General features: G+C 38.1%; 1 protein-coding gene across 1 annotated transcript in view; it reads left to right on the top strand.

Moving 5' to 3' along the window:
- The window catches only part of LOC114652863 (lipoxygenase homology domain-containing protein 1-like), a 282,032-nt gene that overhangs the window by 129,111 nt on the left and 130,617 nt on the right, over positions 1–22,304 (top strand). Inside the window, exons 18-24 of the mRNA XM_051927669.1 lie at positions 1,072–1,207; positions 2,365–2,519; positions 7,037–7,197; positions 7,453–7,529; positions 11,544–11,740; positions 11,829–12,021; positions 18,948–19,108. Coding sequence (XP_051783629.1) covers positions 1,072–1,207; positions 2,365–2,519; positions 7,037–7,197; positions 7,453–7,529; positions 11,544–11,740; positions 11,829–12,021; positions 18,948–19,108 — 1,080 coding nt within the window. The remainder of the gene's footprint in view (positions 1–1,071; positions 1,208–2,364; positions 2,520–7,036; positions 7,198–7,452; positions 7,530–11,543; positions 11,741–11,828; positions 12,022–18,947; positions 19,109–22,304) is intronic.

The following is a 22,304-nucleotide window of genomic DNA, read 5'->3' on the forward strand; positions in this document are numbered from 1 at the left end:
AAAGATAAAGGTAAATAGAAAAAACATATTTTATATCATATTTACAATAACAAATATAATATTTTCAAACCCTCTTAATCTATATTAGGGTCAAAGCCTATCCTGGCAGCTGGAAACTGCACTAGACAGGGTCCCAGTCCATCAGAGGTCCGACACATGCACAGCCTCACGAACACAAGGCCAATTTGCAGTCTCCATTCCATGAATATACACATCTTTGGGTATATGGGAGCAAAATTCATGTAGACACAGAGAGAACATGCGCACTCCACACATATGTTACTAGGTGCAGGATTTGAAACCAGGATGCTGCATCTGTGAAGCAGCAGCACTTAACCACACCACCACCAGCATTTTCATGAAGTAATCAGTATTATTACAATGCCCAGTTACCCGAAAAACTAATGAGTTATATAATTTTAGCGGTATGACTACGATTGTGCTGTCCTTATCTTGGCAACTTGGTGTTATAAGAGTTGTGAAGGCCTGCACTATTTTTATAACATCTTCCTCCTCAGTTGTATTTATGACTATTTTCTAACTGAAATTTGCTTTGCTAAAACAGAGTGATATTTACAGTGAGCCTATCCAGAGCTTCTTGTCTGTTTCTGTGTGCATCTTGTATCAATGCACAGATGTCACGGTCAATGCATTGGTGTTTCATCCACCGTTGCTCCTTGATGGCTAGATGTTTCCTTCTAATCTACATGCTAGCATTACCTTAACCATCCTTCTTTATGTAACCTAAACAAGCTGAACAGTTTGCCTAAGCTCCTACAAAACATGCCCAAGCAGATAGGTATATCTCATATTTACTGAGAAGCCTTCTTTGAACCACGTTTGCCAACATAATAAGCTTGTATTTTCTTAGCATTATCTGAGATGATGGAAATTAGTGGCTTTATTATCTTAATGACCACCTATGTAGAGGTGCCTTTGAATTTCTCATTTACTAAGTTGTTTCCTCTCTTATGTCATCTGAATGAATATACATACATGTAGTCTTTCTTATCCATTTGTCTAAATCCTGGTGTTTAAACATAAAGACAACTAAAACCATTTATTGTGCAGATTACATTGGTGAAGACCTTGACCAAGGAGAAGTACAACTTTTTATGTGGCCGCTGGTTGGACATTAATGAAGATGATAATGAGATTCTTAGAGAGCTGCCTGCTCAAGGAGACCTCGTCAAGCAACCACTGAGTAGTAAGATAAAGCAGACGCACCTACCATAGCAAAAGCAATGCTTTGTATTTTATCTCTTAATACCCAATGTATACGCCATTGTGAGGAAATAGTCAAAACTACAGTAAATGGCTAAAATCAGCACATTTGTATTTTGACTAACTCACAAAGATTTTTCAAGTTAACCATATACTGTAATGGCTAAGCTCTTTTCCTTTTATTATGTAGTATTTTTTTTCTGAATATAATATTGTGTTTGATTATTTTTTAGGTGTTTTATAAATAAACATGTGACTGATCAATGATCATTTTAAAATTCATAAGAAATAACATTAGTATTTTTTTTAGAAATTTCATTATGTGTATGCATTCAGAAATTGAAACATCAAGCTGAACTCACCATCTGCTAATTTTGTAGTAAAGCACAATTGTTTCTCTTTCTGAACTTGCAGAATTAGCTTTAGATGAGAATGGGAATGAATTTGGCAAGTGCATAACTGTTTTTGCAAACCAATGAACTTTATTTTATTTAGCATAAACTACAGCGTGCAAAGTCCCAAGGTGCAGATATTGTAAAATTAATTTATTTCTGAACTGTGTGAACTGACAGTTTAAAGTGGTGTGGTGAGCTAGTGGTAAGGACTGAACTAATAACGCTGGTACTTAACTAGAATATTGTTTTGTACGCTATAAAGTGTCTGCATTTGTGTATCACCGGTGGATTTCATTTGAGTATACTGGCACCTGGGAGTCATGCTGCTGAGTTCTAAGGATGATACTGTAAGAATATAAACTTTCTAGCAGGAGCAAGCAATGATTTATTTAATTAATTATGGGCAATCATCCTTTAAATTTCACATAATTTTTATATCAATTAACACAAGATTGAATAATTTCAGGAAAATTCTCCATATACTTAAGGAGCATAATGTAAAGATGAAATGCATTTAATATTAAACAATGTGCTGTGCATCTGAGACTTGGAGAGTATAATGCTTTTCCTCGTTATTTCTCACCATATACAATTTACAACTAGTAATAGCATTAAACTTATATAAGTGAATGATACTAAAAATATAACAGCAGTTAATTATCCAACTACTCATACCGACTGAGCCATATTCATCTTGGTTTTGATATTAGTGATTGCTGACATTTTTTTTCCACTCTTGTTCTAGTTGTCAAATACAGGGTAACCATCTGCACTGGAAATAAGAATGGAAGTGGCACAGATGCTAACGTGTTCATTTGTCTCCTTGGAGATATGGGTGACACAGGGGAACGTGTTTTGTATGCCAGCAAAAATAACGTCAACAAGTTTGAAAAGGGAAATGTGAGTACAATTCATTTAGTGTCATCATTATGCCTGTTAGATTCAATGACTCTGACTTCCTTTGACCTGGTAACAGAAAAGGGATGTTCAGAAAATGAATGGATGTATGGCAAACATTGACAATGGTGCTAAATATTTAAATAACTTAAAAACAGTAATACCTTGTCTCAATAATTCACACCAGGAAAAGCTATAAGTATTCCTGTTACTTCAATGGATATTTTAAGATAATATATTTGTTGTTGGGTGGCACGGGGGCGCAGTGGGTAGCGCTGCTGCCTCGCAGTTAGGAGACCCAGGTTCACTTCCTGGGTCCTCCCTGCGTGGAGTTTGCATGTTCTCCCCGTGTCTGCGTCCAAAGACATGCAGGTTAGGTGTATTGGTGATCCTAAATTGTCCTTAGTGGGTGTGTGTGTGTGTGCGTGCCCTGCGGTGGGCGGGCGCCCTGCCCAGGGTTTGTTTCCTGCCTTGCGCCCTGTGCTGGCTGGGATTTGCTCTAGCAGACCCCCGTGACCCTGTAGTTAGGATATAGCGGGTTGGATAATGGATGGATATTTGTTGTTTTCAATTTTTGGTGTTATGTATCTACTCAATTTTTACATTTTTGTTGTTTTTTATGGATTCGGATGAAGAAAATCTTAATTGGCCCAGTGTGCTTTGTAGTTAACAATACATGTTTCTTTAAAATTTTTTAGACTCTCTTACAACAATATAATTTCCTGTGATTGCAGTATTGTTTGATACAATAACCTTCTCACAGTCTAGTTTATCTACAAAACTTAATTTAAATTGATGAATGGTGCTTTAAAGTTGTCTGTCTAGTTCTAAAGTCCTCAGCATACTTCTTTAGGTACAAAAGACAGTCCAGCTGGGTAAACACTAACTCCTGAATATGTTTCTGCTCTTTCAGTATTAACATTATGGAGACAACAATCCTGACAGTCTATAATTTTTTTTTTCCTTTTTATTACTTTTCAATGCCAGTGTGTGAGCATCAGAAGTTTAATGGGCTGAGTCTCCAAAGATGCTACAGATGTCAATATAAGGCAAACAGCAGTCATCCACAAGGTTGAGCAGGCAGGCAGGAGGCAGTGCATCTGTTGCTTGGGTGTGATTGGCTGCCTACACAAATCTGAGAGCATGAGACCCACACAAAACAGAGACGGGCATTGCTACTTAGAACGATGGGTCATCGGGTGCACAGAAAGGCAGAATTACAGTCATCTGTGGGGTTTGGCTACCTAGATAAAAAGGAGTAATCAGAGAGAACAAAATAGCCACCCGATCAAAACAAAAGTGATTTTAGGCATGAAACAGAAGAAGAAAGCCTAAGCAATGTCTCTTTTTGCCTTTACCAAACAAAATGAATGCAGCAATTATATGAGAGTAAGAATGTCCAGAGATGTGATATCACATGTGATGACAGCACACATTAGTGGTGTAGCATATTCACAGCACTAATAAAATGAATGAATAAAAGTCAACTCTGTCCACGATTTCAAACATAATGAGGTTGTGGACTCTATGGGTGAGAATATTTCTTTGGAGCTGAGCAGTCTCTCATCGGAACTATAGTTCACTTTTTTAAGCAATTATCTACCTCTTTCTTCCAAATGTTGTATGCATACCCTTGATCAGACGCCTTTTAAAACAGGGTGATGCGCATTTTCAAATTACTACCTGATGGATTCCAGTGCCAAGTTGCTAGTAAAGCTGCTTGCCCTGAACATGGCATCTGTAAACCTGAAATGAAATTAAAGTGATCAGACTGGTTTCATTTATAGCCTCGAATATTGCTGATGACATCTGTCACCTCCTTCACGCTATCGATACAGCCTCAGGTTTACCGTATTCACCTGCCTTTCCTTCATTAGATGCAGTGATGGTGTTTGAGTTGTGCCTCTCTGGCAGGTATCACATTTAAGAGCTGAGTGAAGAGTTTATAAATATGATAAAGTTCCTTTACTCCTCTCTTTCACCAGCAATATTTAGAAATGTATGTATCCTTTCAACATTTTACTTATAATCTTTTAATCTCTTGAGCCTCTCAGAACCCTTCCTACTTAAATTAGATGAGGGTAACCTCATTATTTTTCACAAGCAATTGAGTTACATCCCAAACATCTTCCCTACATCCTTCTTTGTCCAATTTTAAATTCAAACTACTCTCTTCCTTGTAAACCACATTTGTCAGTAGTCCCCCTCTGGCAAGGTCATTTAAATAGCTTAGCATAAATGTTACTACATTAGTGTGGAACATCGATGTGTCTAAGGACTGCCACATTCTGAAACACATAAAGTAATGTCTCTCTTTTTAGTGAGTGCTCCTCATTTTTTTCATTCTTTATGGACTATCATTATAATAAACATTGTTTCTCATTTTAATTTCATTAGCTCCATACTCTGCCTCTCACTTTCACCTGTCTGCTATATAATTAAACACTAATGTCTATATGTGTGTGTTCAGTCCCATGGTGCAATCTGATTGGTCAGTTTGGCTTTAGTGATGTGATTGAAAGAGGAAGTGCAAGTGTAACAAATGTGGAACAGTAAAGGCGTAACGGCCCTGCTGAGAGTCGCCTACAAAGATGGGAAGTATAAAAGTGGACAAGGGGCAAGTAAGGCTTCTCTGAGAAGTAGGCTTTACTGGAATGTTCTCGACAAAGAGAGCGCTGGACAAAAGAGGTTCATGCACATTAGGATACAGATAAAAGGTGCTGGAGGTACAAAGGGGAAGAGATATCAAACATTTTTAAATTTATTCTTTAACCTATCTTCCACAGGTAACATGGCTAGTATTGTATAAAATACAAAAAGACACTCTATTAAATGCTCTGCATTAATTGGTGAAATGCAGGATGAAGGGGTTGTCTTTACCTGACATAAAATATATCAGTGGTGGATATATGTTCCATCTGATCTCGGGCTCAAATCAAAATACCCTCCTGGTCACCCTTCATCCTGGCTTTCCGCTGCTTGAAATTTGATCTTTTTCCATTTTCTCTGTCTCTGTACTTCATATCACCTCCCTGAAATCCCATCTCCCTAACCTTGACCTTCTCATTTTGTATGCTCTTAGGATGAGGTGTCAAACTGGCACTTCTGCTTAACAGTCTTTCACAATGAGGCCTTTCAAATCAGTGGACACTATCTGTTATTTAAGTCTTGGACCTTTCTAGGCAAAAGCATGCTTGTAGATATTTTAAAGGCTTGGGGCTTTGGATAGCCTTCTAATTTTCCCTGTGTCTTTTCTTCTTTTTCCTACAACTGAGGCTAGTCCTTAAGACGTACGGTATTCTGCCATCTTCTCTCTCACCCTCTTTTTGATTTCATTTGTTCCCTGACTCCCTATCCCAAAATGTTCTGCTTGGTATGCATTTTTGCAATAAGGTGTCTGTAGGCCTTTGACATTACAGTCCATTTGAAAGCTTGACCTCAAAACCCCTTGCCTTATCTCCTGGAATTTTTTTTTTTTAAATATCTCCCTTTACCCTTAAAACCCTAATCACCCACATACACAGTTTAAATGTATGCATTGTCTGGATCTTACATCCCATACACTTTATGGTATGGGTCTGGCCACTGATCTCTGGTGCCATTTCTATTCTTGATATGTCCCTAGTATTTTCTACCATATGATTTGACACAGCTCCCCACGTGTTCCTTCTTGTCCTTCGTCTTTTTCCTTGGTTCTGTCTATTGATGTTCCTTTCTTGCCCCTTAACTTTTTCATCCTGGACCTCTCTGCTCTTCTTCTCACCTCTACATAGCAGAGGCTTTACTCCTTAAGCTCTATTGTGGCCAGGCTAGCACTGGCCTCTCACTGCATATCCCATTAATCTCTCTAGTCATTTTTCCATAACCCGGTTCTTTCTGTTTTGTGAATCATCTGGTCATTCTGTTAGCATCTGGATGCCTCTTGATCTGTGACAATTTGTGAATCCTTTCAGCCATTGTAGTTTCAGGGCCAGTGGTTAAACATTTTGTGCTCTTTCATGTATATCCTGGCACCTTCCTCATTTTTCTTTCTTTTTTATTTTGCTTTCTCCATGGGCTAGAATATTGTGGTGGTGGAAATGTGCATCTAGGAGCAGTATTGTTTTAATCTTTTGTTTTAAAAGCACTTCTAATCATTTAACCTTTGTATTCATTTAAATCAATCAGAATTTCATGGCAAAAAAATGGAAAAACAGCAATTACATTCCCAAACACGCAGTATGAAAGTATATATGGCACCCCAAAAAAACTCTACAGTAATATCTTAGCTTCTTACATAATTATTCCGTCGGTGGGCTAGTGCATAAACTGCTGAAAATGGTGGTTTTGTTTGGGAACTGGCTTCTCCCCATATCTGTTGGATAAGACGGTTTTACTTTATTCATCATGGTGAAGCTAAATGATGGGAGTCTGTGTGTTATCATTTGATAACAGAGTGCTATAAAGTACAGTGTGTTTATTATAGGTGTGAAGCCACCTTCATGGTCCCCCTTCAATTACTTTTTTGTAACTATCAACAGGCAGATGAATTCTTGATTGAGGCAGTGTCCCTCAAGCAGGTGAGACGAGTAAGGATCGGGCATGATGGACGAGGAGGAGGCTGTGGATGGTTCCTTGATAAAGTAGTGGTGAGAGAGGAAGGGCAGCCTGAAACGCAAGCCATTGAATTTCCTTGTTACAGGTCAGCAGATTTCTTAGACGTCCCTCTTTAAAATAAACACGTGCAATACTTTACCATGCTCTCATTACTGATTATTATGCTGATAAATATTCCAGTAAATGTTCAGGCATTGTATAACTGTGTAAATTTAAGTTTCCATATTTCAGTGGTATTATAAGATAAATGTATATAACTGTTTAATCCTGTTTTAACTGTTTAAAACTATCTTAAATCACATAACATCACATCATATAATATTTCTTCTTTCTTTTCCAGATGGCTTGACAGGAATGAAGATGATGGTCAGATTGTACGAGAATTAGTGCCATCTGGAGATGCTCAGATGCTGAAAAGTAAGCACTTACTATTTATTTATTTTTATTCGTTTTTTTTATCTTAAGATTACTTTGGAAAGTATAAAATCAGTCTATTGAATTGAATAATATAAAATGTTTAAAAATAAGAAGTTAAAAACTCATACTAAGGCCCCATTAACATGTGAATTTAAATGCTGACTGGATGAGGCAAAGTACATTCATCATTTTAGTGTGTGTATTAAAATCTTTACACATCTGATGTAGTTAAGTCACCAGCGATGGGTTGCATTGGGTATTTAGTATTTTGGGTAGACTCATTTGTGCATTCCAGAGTTAATTTATCATCAGCACAAACCAGGGCAGGATCATCGGGCGGCTGCACTAGAATCACACACAAGTATTGTTATCGACAGCTGAATCTATCCTGTTCAGGCAGTAATAAAACGGAACCCAAACTACTGCCACTAAATCATGGCACAGCCTGCAAATATTCTTACTTGTGTCATGATTTGCTACTTCTGTGGCATTATTCTGCATTTACTTTGATACTGCAGGGCACATGATTGTCATCAGCACTGTGCAGCTATAAAATCATAGCAATGCTTTTGCCAGCTTATCCTAGCATTTGGATTAAAAAAGATTCCTTGCTACTCATACTTTATGTAAACTTAACATTTTTTGGCTTACGAGCTTTTGGTTAGTATATTGACTATTGGTTTGATGTCCTCATTCTTTTGGATTCTCATTCCAATTCGATTTTCTTTTTGGTTTTTGATCTCAGTTTTGATATCGGATTTCCTTTACCCAAATTGCCCTTTTCCTGAACCATTGTTCTTGTACTTTTAAAGACAAGTGTCTGCTGGTCTTTTATTAGACATAACAGCTTGTGTATAAGCTTTGTATAAGTTACATAAAATCAATCCATCCATCCATCCATCCATCCATCCATCCATCCATCCATCCATTTTCCAACCCGCTGAATCCGAACACAGGGTCACGGGGGTCTGCTGGAGCCAATCCCAGCCAACACAGGGCACAAGGCAGGAACCAATCTCGGGCAGGGTGCCAACCTACCACAGGACACACACAAACACACCAAGCCCAATTTAGAATCGCCAATCCACCTAACCTACATGTCTTTGGACTGTGGGAGGAAACCGGAGTGCCCAGAGGAAACCCACGCAGACACAGGGAGAACATGCAAACTCCACGCAGGGAGGACCCGGGAAGCGAACCCAGGTCCCCAGGTCTTCCAACTGCGAGGCAGCAGTGCTACCCACTGCGCCACCATGCTGCCCCATAAAATCAATCATTAGCCATTAAAGGCATTTTATGTTAAAAAGAGTTGTTTATAATATTTTACACATAACTTGGATATCGTTAAAGAACTATGGTAAAATAAAGAGATTTTCTGTTTAATCACCTCTCGCCATGACTGTTTTGTGTTGCTGCTTCTATGTCTAATCCCATTTTTGCTATTGCCAGTAATGTATGGAGTAGTCAGAAAATGGTAAAGTGTTGCATATTTAAAGTAGCAGGTGGCACAGTGATGAACCCAGCTACCTCAAAGTTCCTGGAGACTGTTTTTTGGCCCACTTACTGTCACTGTACAGTTGGCATGGTCTTCCCATCTTTGCATAGATGAATAAATTCATGACTATAAACTGACCCTAGATGACTGTGACTGCGTGTGCGTGTGTGTGTGTGTGTGTGTGTGCATATGCGTGCGTGTGCGTGTGTGTGTGTGTGTGTATGATAAACTCGCACCTTGTCTACATTTGGCTTCTATCTTGCCTTCAAGATAGAACCAAGTCCTCCCAAGCTAAACAAAGTGGACAGGATTATGGATGGGGGTTCAAACCCTTGCACATGGGTACACCTTTTCTGTTCTCAAATGCTTTGTTTTCTCATGTATTGACATCCAACCTGGTTTTCTCAGCATTTTATTTTTTTGCCATTCTGACTGCATTTTGCTTGAACTGCCTTTTGACCCAGTGCCTGCATAACAGTTTACGACTTTTGCCTTTCTTATTGAATGCACCCATGCCCCTCAGCGATTCATCCCAACTCACCACTACTAATCCAAGCATTACTGGTATCTGGGCTTCTTGATTTAACAAGTTCTGTTTTGTGTGCAGAGGCATTGCAACCATGCTTGTTGTTTATGTGATAGTGCCTAACAATAATATTTTTAAATTATTTGCAGCATAACAAGAAAGTAATGCATTGCAATAGTGTATTTTTCTTGAAAGTTGTTATCAGGCATAATAATATGATTACAAAATATACTCTAGTTGAGAAGATGGAAGTCGAGTTAATTATCATGCATGCTATGTACAAATTAGGCAGATTCAAATGAAATGCTTATATGTAGTGCAATGATAAACATAAGGTACAGGAATGGGGTGGTCAAGTGCAAAGTGAGACCTTCACAGAGTAATTAAAGGAAGATCAAAGTACTGAAACTCCAACAGACATATTCAAACTAATTTTATATCCTAATTCAGAGCAGGCCAAAATGCATTTTTAGCTCAATTTCTCCCACTAAAAGACCTTATACTGTAGGTTAAAAATAACAACTGGTTCTTTACTTTTTCAACCTAAATGAAGCAGGTAATAACAATCTAATAGGATAAGAAGAATTGAGTTATATTGATAAGTAAAGATGAGCCTTATTAGCACATTCACTCACATTTTTAGGTACACAATACTCATTCTAGTTAGGGTCTCTCTGTATTCTCAAAACAGCCTTTTGGTATGGATTCCACAAGATGTTGCAAACATTCCTTTGAGATTCACATTGGTTCACTTTGACATGCTGCATTACCAAATTTCTGCAGATTTGCCAGCTGCACATTCATGTTGCGAGTCTCCCGTTCTACCACATCCCACAGGTGTCCTTTTGATTTCAGACCTGGTGACTGGAAAGGACACTGAACACATTGCAATGTTCATGAAACCAATTTGAGATGATTTTTGCTTTGTGACCTGGTGCATTATCAGGCTGGCGGCAGCCTGTAGAAGGTGAGTAAATTGTGCCCATAAAGGGATGCACATGGTCAGCAACAATACTCAAATAGGCTGTGGCATTCAAGTGATGACTGATTGGTATTAAAGGGCCAAAATGTGATAAGAAAACATTTCCCACACCATTACACCACCACCATTACCAGCCTGGACTGTTGAAACCAGGCAGGTTGGGTGCATAGCTCCATGCTGTTGGTGCCAAATTCTGACACTGCCATCTGTGAGCGTCGAGAAAAATTGAAATTCTTCAGACCAAGCTACAGTCTTTTTCCAGTCTTCTGCTGTTCAGTTTTGATGAACGTGTGCCAAATGCAGCCTCAGCTTTTTGTTCCTGGTTGACAGGAATGGTCATCTGCTGTTGTAGCCCATCCACCACAAGGTTCAATGTGTTGTGCATTCTGAGATGCTTTTCTGCTCACCACAATTGTACAGAGTATTTATCTGAGTTACTGTAGTCTTTCTGACAACTCAAACCAGTCTGGCCATTCTCCTCTAACATCTATCATCAATAAGGTGTTTTCTTCAGCAGAACTACCACTCACTGGATATTTTTTGTTTTTTGCACTAGAGACTGTGGTGCATGAAATTCCCAGGAGATCAGCAGTTACAGAAATATTTAAAGACGTCTATATGGTGTCGTCAATCATGCCTTGGTCAAAATTACTGAAATTCTTGTATTTGATGTGAACATTAACTGAAGCTTCGGACCTGTATCTGCATGTTTATTTATGAATTGCACTGCTGCCACATGATTGGCTGACTAGATAATTACATGAATAAGAAGGTGTACAGGTATTCCTAGTATTATGCTCAGTGATTGAATATGCATAGTCACGTTATCAATGGCAAAGTCTGAAACAAATATGTGTATTAGTGACTTGATTTGCAGTTCATTTCTTCTATTGAGAATTATTGGGAATGTAACTGGAACATTTTATATGGCCTTTGTGAAGCTCTTAAACAGGGATGATACAGAAACTATGAACATTTAACAAGAGTTCAGTGTCTCTGTGTTTTTTTCAGATATCAGTTACCACATCTTGGTGAAGACTGGTAATATCAGAGGGGCCAGTTCAGATTCCAAGGTGTTTGTCAAACTTTACGGTGAGAATGGAGACACAAGTAAGCAGTTTCTCGTGGTCTCTGATAATGACCTGCGCAATTACTTTGAAAGAGGACGAGTGGACGCATTTACTATTGAGACCCTAGATATTGGAAAGGTGATGTAGCTTTCTTATTTAGAATCGACTTTTTCAATGTTTTGACACTTAAGTCTGAATACTTGGAGTTTTTTTTTTTTTTTGCCAGATTAATCGTATGCTCATTGGGCACACTAATGAAGGCCTGCGTGCTGGCTGGTTTCTGGACAGTGTTCAGATCAAGGTGCCTGTCCATGGAATGCAGTATATGTTTCCTTGTCATCGCTGGCTTTGTAAAGATGAGGCAGATGGGAAAGTAGAAGTGGAAATCTACCCCAGCGAAATTTTAGACATTGAAAAATGTAAGTTTAATTTTTTTTTATTGGAAATTAAAGAGTGTTCTAGTAATTATTAAAGCCATAAACAGATAAAAATAATGAACTGGAATAAAATGTATTTGGCTGCTTTTTAAGTAAAGTCTTGTTTTGTCAGTACGGATTCTACTGCCTTTTAAAGGAATAATGTAAAAGCATAAAATTAACAAACTGCTTAATCCTGTTCAGGGTTGTGGCGGGCCAGGGCCAGTTCTGGCAGCAGTTGGTGCAAGACAAGAAACAACCAGGGCCCACTCACATAGTCTGAAATACCATGATGTTTGACATCACGTCTGTTTGATTCTGTTTGATCAAGGAGATGTTTTATTGTAAACTACATATACTGTTTGTGAAAAGCTGTAAAAATATCAGTCCATTCATTGTGTCTTCCAAACTTGTTTATTTCACCCTAGGATGATTGCATGAACTTCAGGCATATTATATATCTCAGTTGCATTAGGCATTAGCTGAATTATTAGTCAGTCACTGGGCTCACTCACTCATGCCAGGCCAATTTAAAGTCATCACTTAGCTTAGCCTCCATATCTATGGCTTGCTGGAGGAAAAAAAGATCATAACACATATAAATATAGGGAGAGCATGGAAACTCCATATAGAATCAAACCAAACTACAAGATTGCATTATTCGCCACTTTGCAGCTGGGATACCAACCCCTCATATGGCTATATAAATCAAATTCCGTCCATTTTTTAGATCCACCTGTTCTGTACAGCATAGTAGGTAATTGATAAAAATTCAATGTTGTAATCAATGTGTACTTTATCCTTACTTTATACGCATAAAATACCAACTTTATACCATTCTGAATAACATTCCTTCCAATATTTCATTGTGAAACTAGCTATGATACATAATGAAGGCGAGTTGAAATCTAAATAATCAACATAGACCTCAGCGTTAACATTTGCAGTGCACCATCTATTGGTATGGTATGTTTTTTTTGTAATGCACGTAATAATTAAATTAATTGCATTTGTCATTCCAACAGATGGCACATCACAACATTTTATTAATAAAATGCAATTCCCCTTATCTATCTATCTATCTATCTATCTATCTATCTATCTATCTATCTATCTATCTATCTATCTATCTATCTATCTATCTATCTATCTATTACAAATGCTTTGTGATGTGCCATCTATTGGAAGGACAAATTCAATGGGTTTAATTATTACAAATGTTGGTGATGCTTCTTTTAGAATGACATAACAACTAGATAGACACCCAGACACTTACCAATTTATTAAGGTGGAAGACAATAATAAAGCAATCACCAAATAGTTTATTTTTAATTGAATTATTCTGAAAGTTTATTTTGAATGTTATTAATCAGTAACATTGAATTTATCCTTGTTTTATTTACTCATAATCATGTAGTACTACTTTTAACTCATTTTTTTTAACTGTTTTTATTCATCCCAAATCGCAGGGAGAAGGAGGCCATCCTCGCCAGTTCTGTGTTTTAGGGTCTAATCAAGCACAAGACTCCCCTTCATACAGGACACATTTTCTTATGCTAACATGTACACATATCTGAGAGGAAACTAGAATATTTCTGAGAAATCTTAAATTAATAAAGAATAATATGGAAACTCTGTTTCAGGCTGGGAGTTAACCCCTTTTTATGTCTAAACAACTGCACCACTATGACACACATGATCATTTTTTATTTGCAATGCAAATAGGTATATAGTTTCATATTTAGATTAAGTCATTTATTTAAAGCCAAAGTGTGAGATAGGGGTTGAATTTGAATTATTGTGCTTTTCATTTAAGGGCAGATTTTTATGCAATAGATCACACTGTCTATAATTGAAGCCTAGCAATATATAAATCATTTTGCCTCAGTTTTGTGAACAAGCTCATCGTTGCATATTTTTTGGAGATAAGAAAGCATTAGGCAGCATGGTGGCATTGCTGGATATCTCACAGAATTTGGACTTTTAGCTAAACTCCATCTGGAGTTGAGTTCTGCTGTCATCTGTGTTTCTTTCTCAGAGGGGTCTTAGCTTCCTGTTCAAGTCAGAGCCATTCTGTCTCATTGACTGGTATTTTTAAATTGTTCTAACCTGTAACAAGATTGTGTGGCCAATGAATGAATCTGACCATGAAGCATCTTTTGCTTTACTGTTTCTTATTTGGTGATTCCATATTAATGTAGCCTCTGATTTTCTCTGTGTTTCTGAGCAAAATACACATTACTAATGTGTCCTCATAGTGGTTGTTCTGCCATTGCTGTCAGCAGTGTACCCTTTTGGAATCATTTGGCTAGCAGAATGTACCTGATTGCATTTTCTTTTATAATTGCATTTGTCTTGACAGGGTTTCCTTTGTATAGTTGTTTTATAGCTACTTTAACTATGACCATAAGTAAATAAGGAATTCTAAAGATTTGTGGTTTTGTAAAATGAAGTCATATCATCTTATAGTCCATCATGTGAAGGGTAAAGGGCATTTGGGTTTGAGTAATCAGTTCAGTCCAAACTGCTGCATATCATGTTATCATCATATTTTGAACTGCAGGAAGTGGTGCAGTCAAACTATCTCCTTACTTACTTTCCAGGTCACAGTGGACACTGAATTGTCAGTGAAAATACGAACTAAGTGAAACCGTACTAAATGTTTTGCTGTGCAGTCTAAATATTATGCTTGATTTGTGTTGTGTCAGTCACAAATGCTTGAAGTGACTGTGGCACAGGCTCTCACCGCCTGACTTTTTAATTCCAGATGACGTCTTCATATTTGTCTACTGACACAGTGGATTGTGAGCAACTGCAAAGATGTTGTTAAAAACAGACTAAGAGATACATGCATTTTCAAGAAAGTGGAACAAAAATACTTTTCTAAAATAATGAAAATTGCTCTTAAAATGAGGTCCATACTATAAGTAAAGTCAAAACAAGAATTGCCAGAAGTTGCTATAAAAACTGTGAAAATATCACCAGAAACAAAACACTAAAACTCCAAACCAAATCACAAAATGAGATGTTATGAGTTCAAGACTAACACTGCTCACGGTTTATATCTGAAATTTCAGCCAGAGAGCTGAAGTGCTGTGTTGAGTTTTATAGCAGAGCCTTCATGACAAGACGTGTAGTGACTCTTGAAAAGCCTTCCTTAATAAGGGGGCAGTGCGCCATAGCACCTCAGCAACAAAATGCTTAGACACTAAAATGGTGTTGTGATGCACTTAAAGTTAAATTACAAAAATATTTATATCTTTCTCAAACTAAAGAATGTCAAACTTCAGGAGGTTGGGTTTAGTTTCAAATAAAAACTTTCATTTAGTCAGTCGTGGCTGAAATTGTATGTTGTAATGAGTTAAAAGAATGGTCTATCTAATTTGAAGTTCAAACTTATTCAAAATTATTGTCATTAATATATCACATAATAAAATTAAATTCTTACTTACATTAAGCATATTTCACTCTAAACTGCAAGCCGTCTTACAATGCTTATAACTGTTTAACTCAGAATGTTATTTTTATTACCCATCTTTTTTTCTTTTGAGAGGTGGTTCTGCCTTGAATTTTGAAGAGCGTACTACGTATGAATCATATTGCTATTATTATGTTAATCCATCAGGTCTGAGGTTATATTTGTATTTCTGTTGGTTGGTAGCCGTTGTTATAGCAAATTTTAAATGGAGAATAAATTAGGGCAGTATTATCATTTTTCTATATAGACTAACAGTGTTATCAATAGCCAAATTTTAAAATAAATTAACTAATTAAAACATGTTTTCAAAGCTACTCATTTCTTTGCAACAGCAGAATTAGGCTACTATAACATGATCAGACAAGCTTATTTGTATGTTAATTAAAATGATACTGCTAAATACTTTGAATCAGGGTTAAATAGACTCAAATATTATTTGATAAAGTGTAGATATCAGGAGCTTAAATTTAATTAGTCATAATTGAATCTGAACATAATACTATAAACTCAAACACTAATGCAATTTATTTTTGATTAAATGATACTGAGGAACATTGTCAGAATGTTCCATGAGGTAGAGATTTGTTTTAACAATCAACAAACATGCTAAATCAATTTATGTAGCATGATGTTGTGGCCAGCTGGCTAAGGCAGGGGTGCCCAGCTCCAGTCCTGGAGGACCGCAGTGGCTGCAGGTTTTCATTCTAACCCTTGTCCTAATCTCTGACCACTTTTCACTGCTAATTAACTTCTTTTTCCCTTTATTTTAATAGCCCTGTTTTTAAGGATTCAGTGCTCTGAATTAATTATTTTCTTCATTAAATGACAGCCAAACAGTAATCAAATGTGAAACAAGTCAACAGCTGACCAGCTAAATTGGGGCTTCAAACCCCCAACTAATTTCACTCCAACTAGTTTCTTAATGAGAAGCCAATTCTTGCTGTTAATTAAACTCGTTATTTAATTCAATGACTTGTTGCTGGTCTCATTCTGACACAGCAGACATTTCCAGGGGGTATTTTTCGTACGTGGATTACTCGCTTAGCCGGATGTAATTGTTGAAGATTTGGCCTGATCCTGGATCTGTCGTTTTTTTGAAACTTTTGCTGGAAGTGTTGTCATAGCAACACATCCAAATCCGCAAACCTGCTCGGAGCAGGTTGGTTCTACGTAAACAAGGATTAGTTTACACACGTGATCAGTGACGGTGTGGAAGTCATCTAGTCAGGGCTTCGCCGTTCATGAATGAGCGACCAATTGATATCGGTGCACAAATTATACGAAGAGAATTTCATATAAAGAGGGTTTTGCGCGATCGGCAAGATCCTTTATTGCCCCCGGAGGAAATTCTGTACGAAAGATACCGCTTTAGCCGAGGGGGAATATTGTACCTCAAAGATTTATTAGCTCCGTATATTCGAAGTCAAACTCGGTGAAGTAGGGCTCTCACAACCACACAGACAGTAGGCATTGCTTTGAGGTTTCTTGCAAGCGGCACTTTTTTATATACTGTAGGCGATGCGGAACAGCTATCGAAAAGTGCAGTTTGCCAGGCAATTCGTAAAGTCTGTTTGGCTCTGAAACATTTCCTTCAGGTTTTCATTGTGTTTCCTGGACACCTGCGTGTGCAGACAATAAAAGAGGCGTTTCATGCCATTGCAGGTAGGTAATACACAGGCAAAAATACCCACAGTTCCATAAAGAATCTCACAATCAACCTAACATTCTCATTACCAGGATTTCCAAATGTGATTGGGGCACATGGACTGATCAGAGTGGAGTTTGATCAAACATTATTTGGAAAATGTACCTCTCCTCCTGATGAATAATCAGACACAGTGTCTTCATCAAATATTTGACCTTCGTTAATATCTCGTTGGTCAGACACAGGTTCAAGGGATATGACATTCCCTGCAACTGACCCAACAAAAAAGAGGGCTATATGGAACATACCAATAGCACACATGGAGGACAAATATGCAATGACCATCCTTTACCTGAAATGAAGTGACCACTGCATCCTGCCACTGGTTCTGAGGAGGAGCTTCCCCCTGGAATGCCCTCAGAAACAGGGCGATGGGCATTTTGCTGGAGAGCCAACTCTTCTGCAGGGGTTAGGTCTGGACCGCGTGGACCTCCACCTGTTTTTTGCTTGTCTGCCTCCTTATTAGCTTTAAAATTAATGTTTTTTATATTATATATGATTCTTTATGTCAACAATTCTTTAAATAGTTATATACCAATATTTACCAGTTTGAAGTATATTCTTGTACTTCACTTTAACCTGTTCCCATGTTGTCCTTGTGCTCACGTTTGATCTGGAATTATGACATATTAAATAATAATTAATCTTACACATAGGAAATGAAACGCTGCATTCAGTAAGTACAATGTACACTACTCAGCGTTTAATTTTTTCGGCCACTTTTTGCCAGCCGTCTTTTCTGGTCTGGGCTGCTTTTGCAGTGTTACCCCTTGTGTATATTAAATCTTGAAATTCTTCGTGTCCTTCGAATAAAAGGTCTTGTGCCGCGTGTGTGAAAAAAAATGCGCCCGTTCTTTCGTCATTTTGTTGCAGCCTATCAAAGACTTGCTGATCACGTTTTCTAGACTCAATATATATGGGCTTTTCACTCAGCGCGGGCACGCGCATTCATCTCGTATGATTAGATCCAGCTACACTAATCTAATACACAGCTGCGTTTGAAAAACCGACTTATCTGGATGAGTTTCACTGGCATTAACTCATCCAAGATGAGGCACCTGATCTCGGATGGTTTAAGCGACGTAAGAAAAATACCCCCCAGAACTGTTGATTTTCAGTTTTTTCTAAGAACATTGTCAAAATGTTTTGGGGACCTGAGGGATCAACCTTACTGAGACCTTCACCTTTCTTTATTTTCAGATATTGTGTGATGGGCATGGGTGAGCTGGTCATGTGCCACCTTCTTTTGTGTCTCATTATTGTTTGGCAACTAATTAAAGAAAAAGAAATTAAGGGGCCTGAATCAAGTTAATTAAAATTAAGGCAAAAGAAGTTAATTAGCAGCAAAAAACTAATGCAGAAGATGGTTAGAATGAAAACCTGCAGCCACTGCCGCACTCCACGACTGGAGTTTGCCACCCCTGGGCTAAGGACTTGAATTTAAAACTTTAAGTATGTACACCAGATGAACCTTCGACATTTTGAGATAACTGTTATCATGAATGGATTGGCTCCAGCAGACCCCCGTGACCCTGTAGTTAGGATATAGCAGGTTGGATAATGGAGGGATGGATGTTATCATGAATATATCACACCAAACCAATACAGTTTGCTTTGAGCAAAGAAAAAATCTTAAATCATGTTGGAATAAACTTCCTGTCTTCTTTCTATGGCTTTGATTAATACTGTAGGCATAAATATTGGGTTGTCTTTTCATATTAATGATTTTTATATATATATTTTTAGTGACCAACTTTGAGGTGACAGTCATCACAGGCAACGTCCGTTCAGCAGGCACTGATGCCAATGTGTTCATTCAGATTTATGGAGAAAATGGAAAAACAGAACTGATCAACTTGAGAAGCAGATCTGACAATTTTGAAAGAGGGTCAACAGATGTGTTCAAGGTAGGGGTCATTTAAAGTCGTGCATTGTGCAGTATGTGGACTAATATATGCATTTATGTAAAAATGCCTATAAATGAAACTGACATATCATTACATAATCATCATGACCATTTGCAATGAAATGGCTGATATGACTGTTTTATTCTTGGAAAAATGCAGCAGACATTATAACCACTTGATATATAGCTTGTTTTTACGGTACATGATTTATCTTTAGAGTAACAAGTTTTTTCACACATCTTTGCGATTGACTCGATCCCATCATTAGTGATTGTACCCTTGGTCATAGGGTGTTTAGGGTCTGTAGACGATCATACTCCCTTGCCCATAAAACCCAGCTGGGGTTAATAAAGTCCCAACTTATTTCTCATTCACAGTGATCTTGAGGACTGTCCCTGCAGCCTCTGTTTATCTTTCTGATGGCTTCCCTGTTGTGCTCTCCTGTAATGCTAAGCAGCTTAAGGTCCCTGTAGAGCGATTGCCCTGGAATGCCTCAACACTCTACCTCCATTGGCAGACACAGTGAACGCCATTCCTACCTCTCCACTTGTACAGATTCTTTGTATCTTCCCCTCTTTCTCTCAAATTCATTCTCCTTCCAGGCTTACTAGGGACCTGTCAGTACCAAGAGAACTACATGTCTTGCTCTGTCAGATATCTGAACCATATTTTGCCTCAGCCCTTCAGTGTGCTATAGTAAAAATCTTTTACCAGGTGCCTTACAGGTTTCTTTGTTACTAAAGGAATCTGGACCCCTTCTATCGAGAAGTGAAAATTGTATATCACCTTACCTCTCTACTAAACCATGGAACGGGGGGACTTAAATGGCTTGAATTGCTTCTGAGCCCAGGCAGTGAGCCACTAAAGCCCTTTTAGGATCAGTGTGCATCCAGCCACCGACAAAGCTGTCAATGTCAGATTGTCCATGAATGCTGTGAAGAGAGGCTGTCATAAATGAAACTTAGTTAGAGGGTCCCTTCACTCCACTTCTCAAGACTTGATCAGCAAATACACTCTAGTACACATCAATTATTCTATTCGTTTCAATCAGAATTTTCTTAATATTGCTTTTCCTGTTTGGCTATGGTCTGGTGCCCTGGGATGAACTGGTTTCCCATCCAGTGTCGGCTCCTGCCTTGTGCCTGATGCTGCCCGGACAGGTTCGGTCTCCAGCAACTCTGACCTGAATTAAGTGGGTTTAATAAAGAATAGATGAATGACTGATTACAAGTGTATTTCTTATTTGCAGATATTGTGATTCTATTGATGGGCATAAATGTTTAACAAAAATGTTTGAAAATCATTGGTTTTATTAAATAACTAGCTGTGTAAGTCTGTGCTGTAGAAACCATGGATTCTGGCACTTCAATCAGTCACATCAGTTGTGTATTAGCGGCTCCTCGTCGGTTTCGTTTTGCAAACATACTCGCCTCTGTTGTCTATAAGCGGCTAAGCGAGCTTTTCTCTCCTCGGAGGTTTCATTTTGCCGATGTGCTCATCTCACTTGTGTATTAGCGGAGTCAGTTTTACTTTGGTGACAGAGTCGCTTTCTTTGAGCTTCAAGCTGTAGCCTTGCACTTCCAGACACACACACTTTCACGCGTAGACGTTTATATATAAGACACTAAAATGTCTACACATATTTTACAATATAGAAAGAATTTTATTTGTCCCCAGGGGAAATTTTGTGTTTTACAGAAGATTATCAAATAAGTATGCATAAATAAATAAATAAATGAATAAATAAATAAATAAATAAATATGTAGGTAGGCGCCTTGCCCAGGGTTTGTTTCCTGCCTTGCGCCCTATGCCGGCTGGGATTGGCTCCAGCAGACCCCCGTGACCCTGTGTTAGGATGTAGCAGGTTGGATAATGACTGACTGACTAAATATGTAGGTAGTTAAATAAATATATATACACACACACCATAGTCTTAACAGACACCCAAATGACAAAAAAGGGAAGAAAATTAAAAAAGAAAGAAAAACTTCTGACTGTAGCACAGAGTTATTGTCTATTGTTCACTGTGTTCCCAACAATACTGTATGCCACAGAAAAATAAAAAAATAACAAAACAGTAAACCAAAAAGACAATGAACTGTGCTATCACATTTTCCGCCAGATGTTAAAGTAATGGACACAAGTAACCTCTTTTTACCTTAGCAACATGCTGCTATGTCTGTGCTACACTCTGTCACACATGAGGACATGCATGACCACTTTCACTGGAGGATCCATGTGCAATTCCAATTAAGCAATGCTTTGGACATACCACTTCAGACAGAGGAGAGATCCCTAGAGGCTAGCGTGTGCAACTCTAGAATGAAAAGGTAAAGGCCTTTCAGCTGAGAAAAATGGGCTGCTACTAGTGCCAGTGTTTTGTGGTATGCCCTGGCCATGATCACCTTTCAAATATGATTTATAGGGAAAACAAGCAGCCCCAAAGATATGTTTAAGGGAGGCACAGAGTTCCATGATTTCTTTTTTCTAGATTTTCAACCTTTATTGTTTTTTAGTTTCAGTGTGTTCCACGGTAAGACAAATGATATGAGAACAGTGGCATCGCTAAACTGCTCCAGTGTGAGTGTATGTTGAAGGTGTTGCTGTATATGAAAGTATGTAAGATAGGAAAGGAGGTGAGGCTGTATGAGAGTCAAACAAACCTGGAAATAATGCCATATAGGCAAAGATACAAAAAAAGTGCATATGTATTAAGCAGAGAGCGAAAGGTCGAACTCAAAGCAAAAATAAAGCTGCCCTCTTTGCGGCAACCTAAACAGGTCTTTAACCTTCTGTCTTCTGAGAGAGGTGACACACCCACTTGCCCACCACAATACCATCACAAATCACCCCCTTTCTTATGTCTTCCTTCCACTGTCTGAGTTTTCCCCTCCTTATTCTGCACTCCACAACAGACCAGAGCAGGCTTTTAAATCCTGCTCAGAATCAACATCAAATTCTACCTACAGAGCTGCACAACTCCTGGGTCATCACTCCAGTAGGTTACAGTAGGAAGCAGGTAACTCTGTATAACAGATATCCTTCTTTACCCCACAGATTCCTACATAATGGGCATAGTACCCCATGGTGGTAGTTATCCATTTCTACTAGTGTACAGTCTGCCAGGTCATATTTTTTGCATCCATGGTGGCTCCAGTCTTGAGTATTGTATCACTGCCTTCAACAATTAACTCA

The sequence above is a fragment of the Erpetoichthys calabaricus genome, chromosome 5, assembly GCF_900747795.2.
Source record: "Erpetoichthys calabaricus chromosome 5, fErpCal1.3, whole genome shotgun sequence".
Taxonomy (NCBI): domain Eukaryota; kingdom Metazoa; phylum Chordata; class Cladistia; order Polypteriformes; family Polypteridae; genus Erpetoichthys; species Erpetoichthys calabaricus.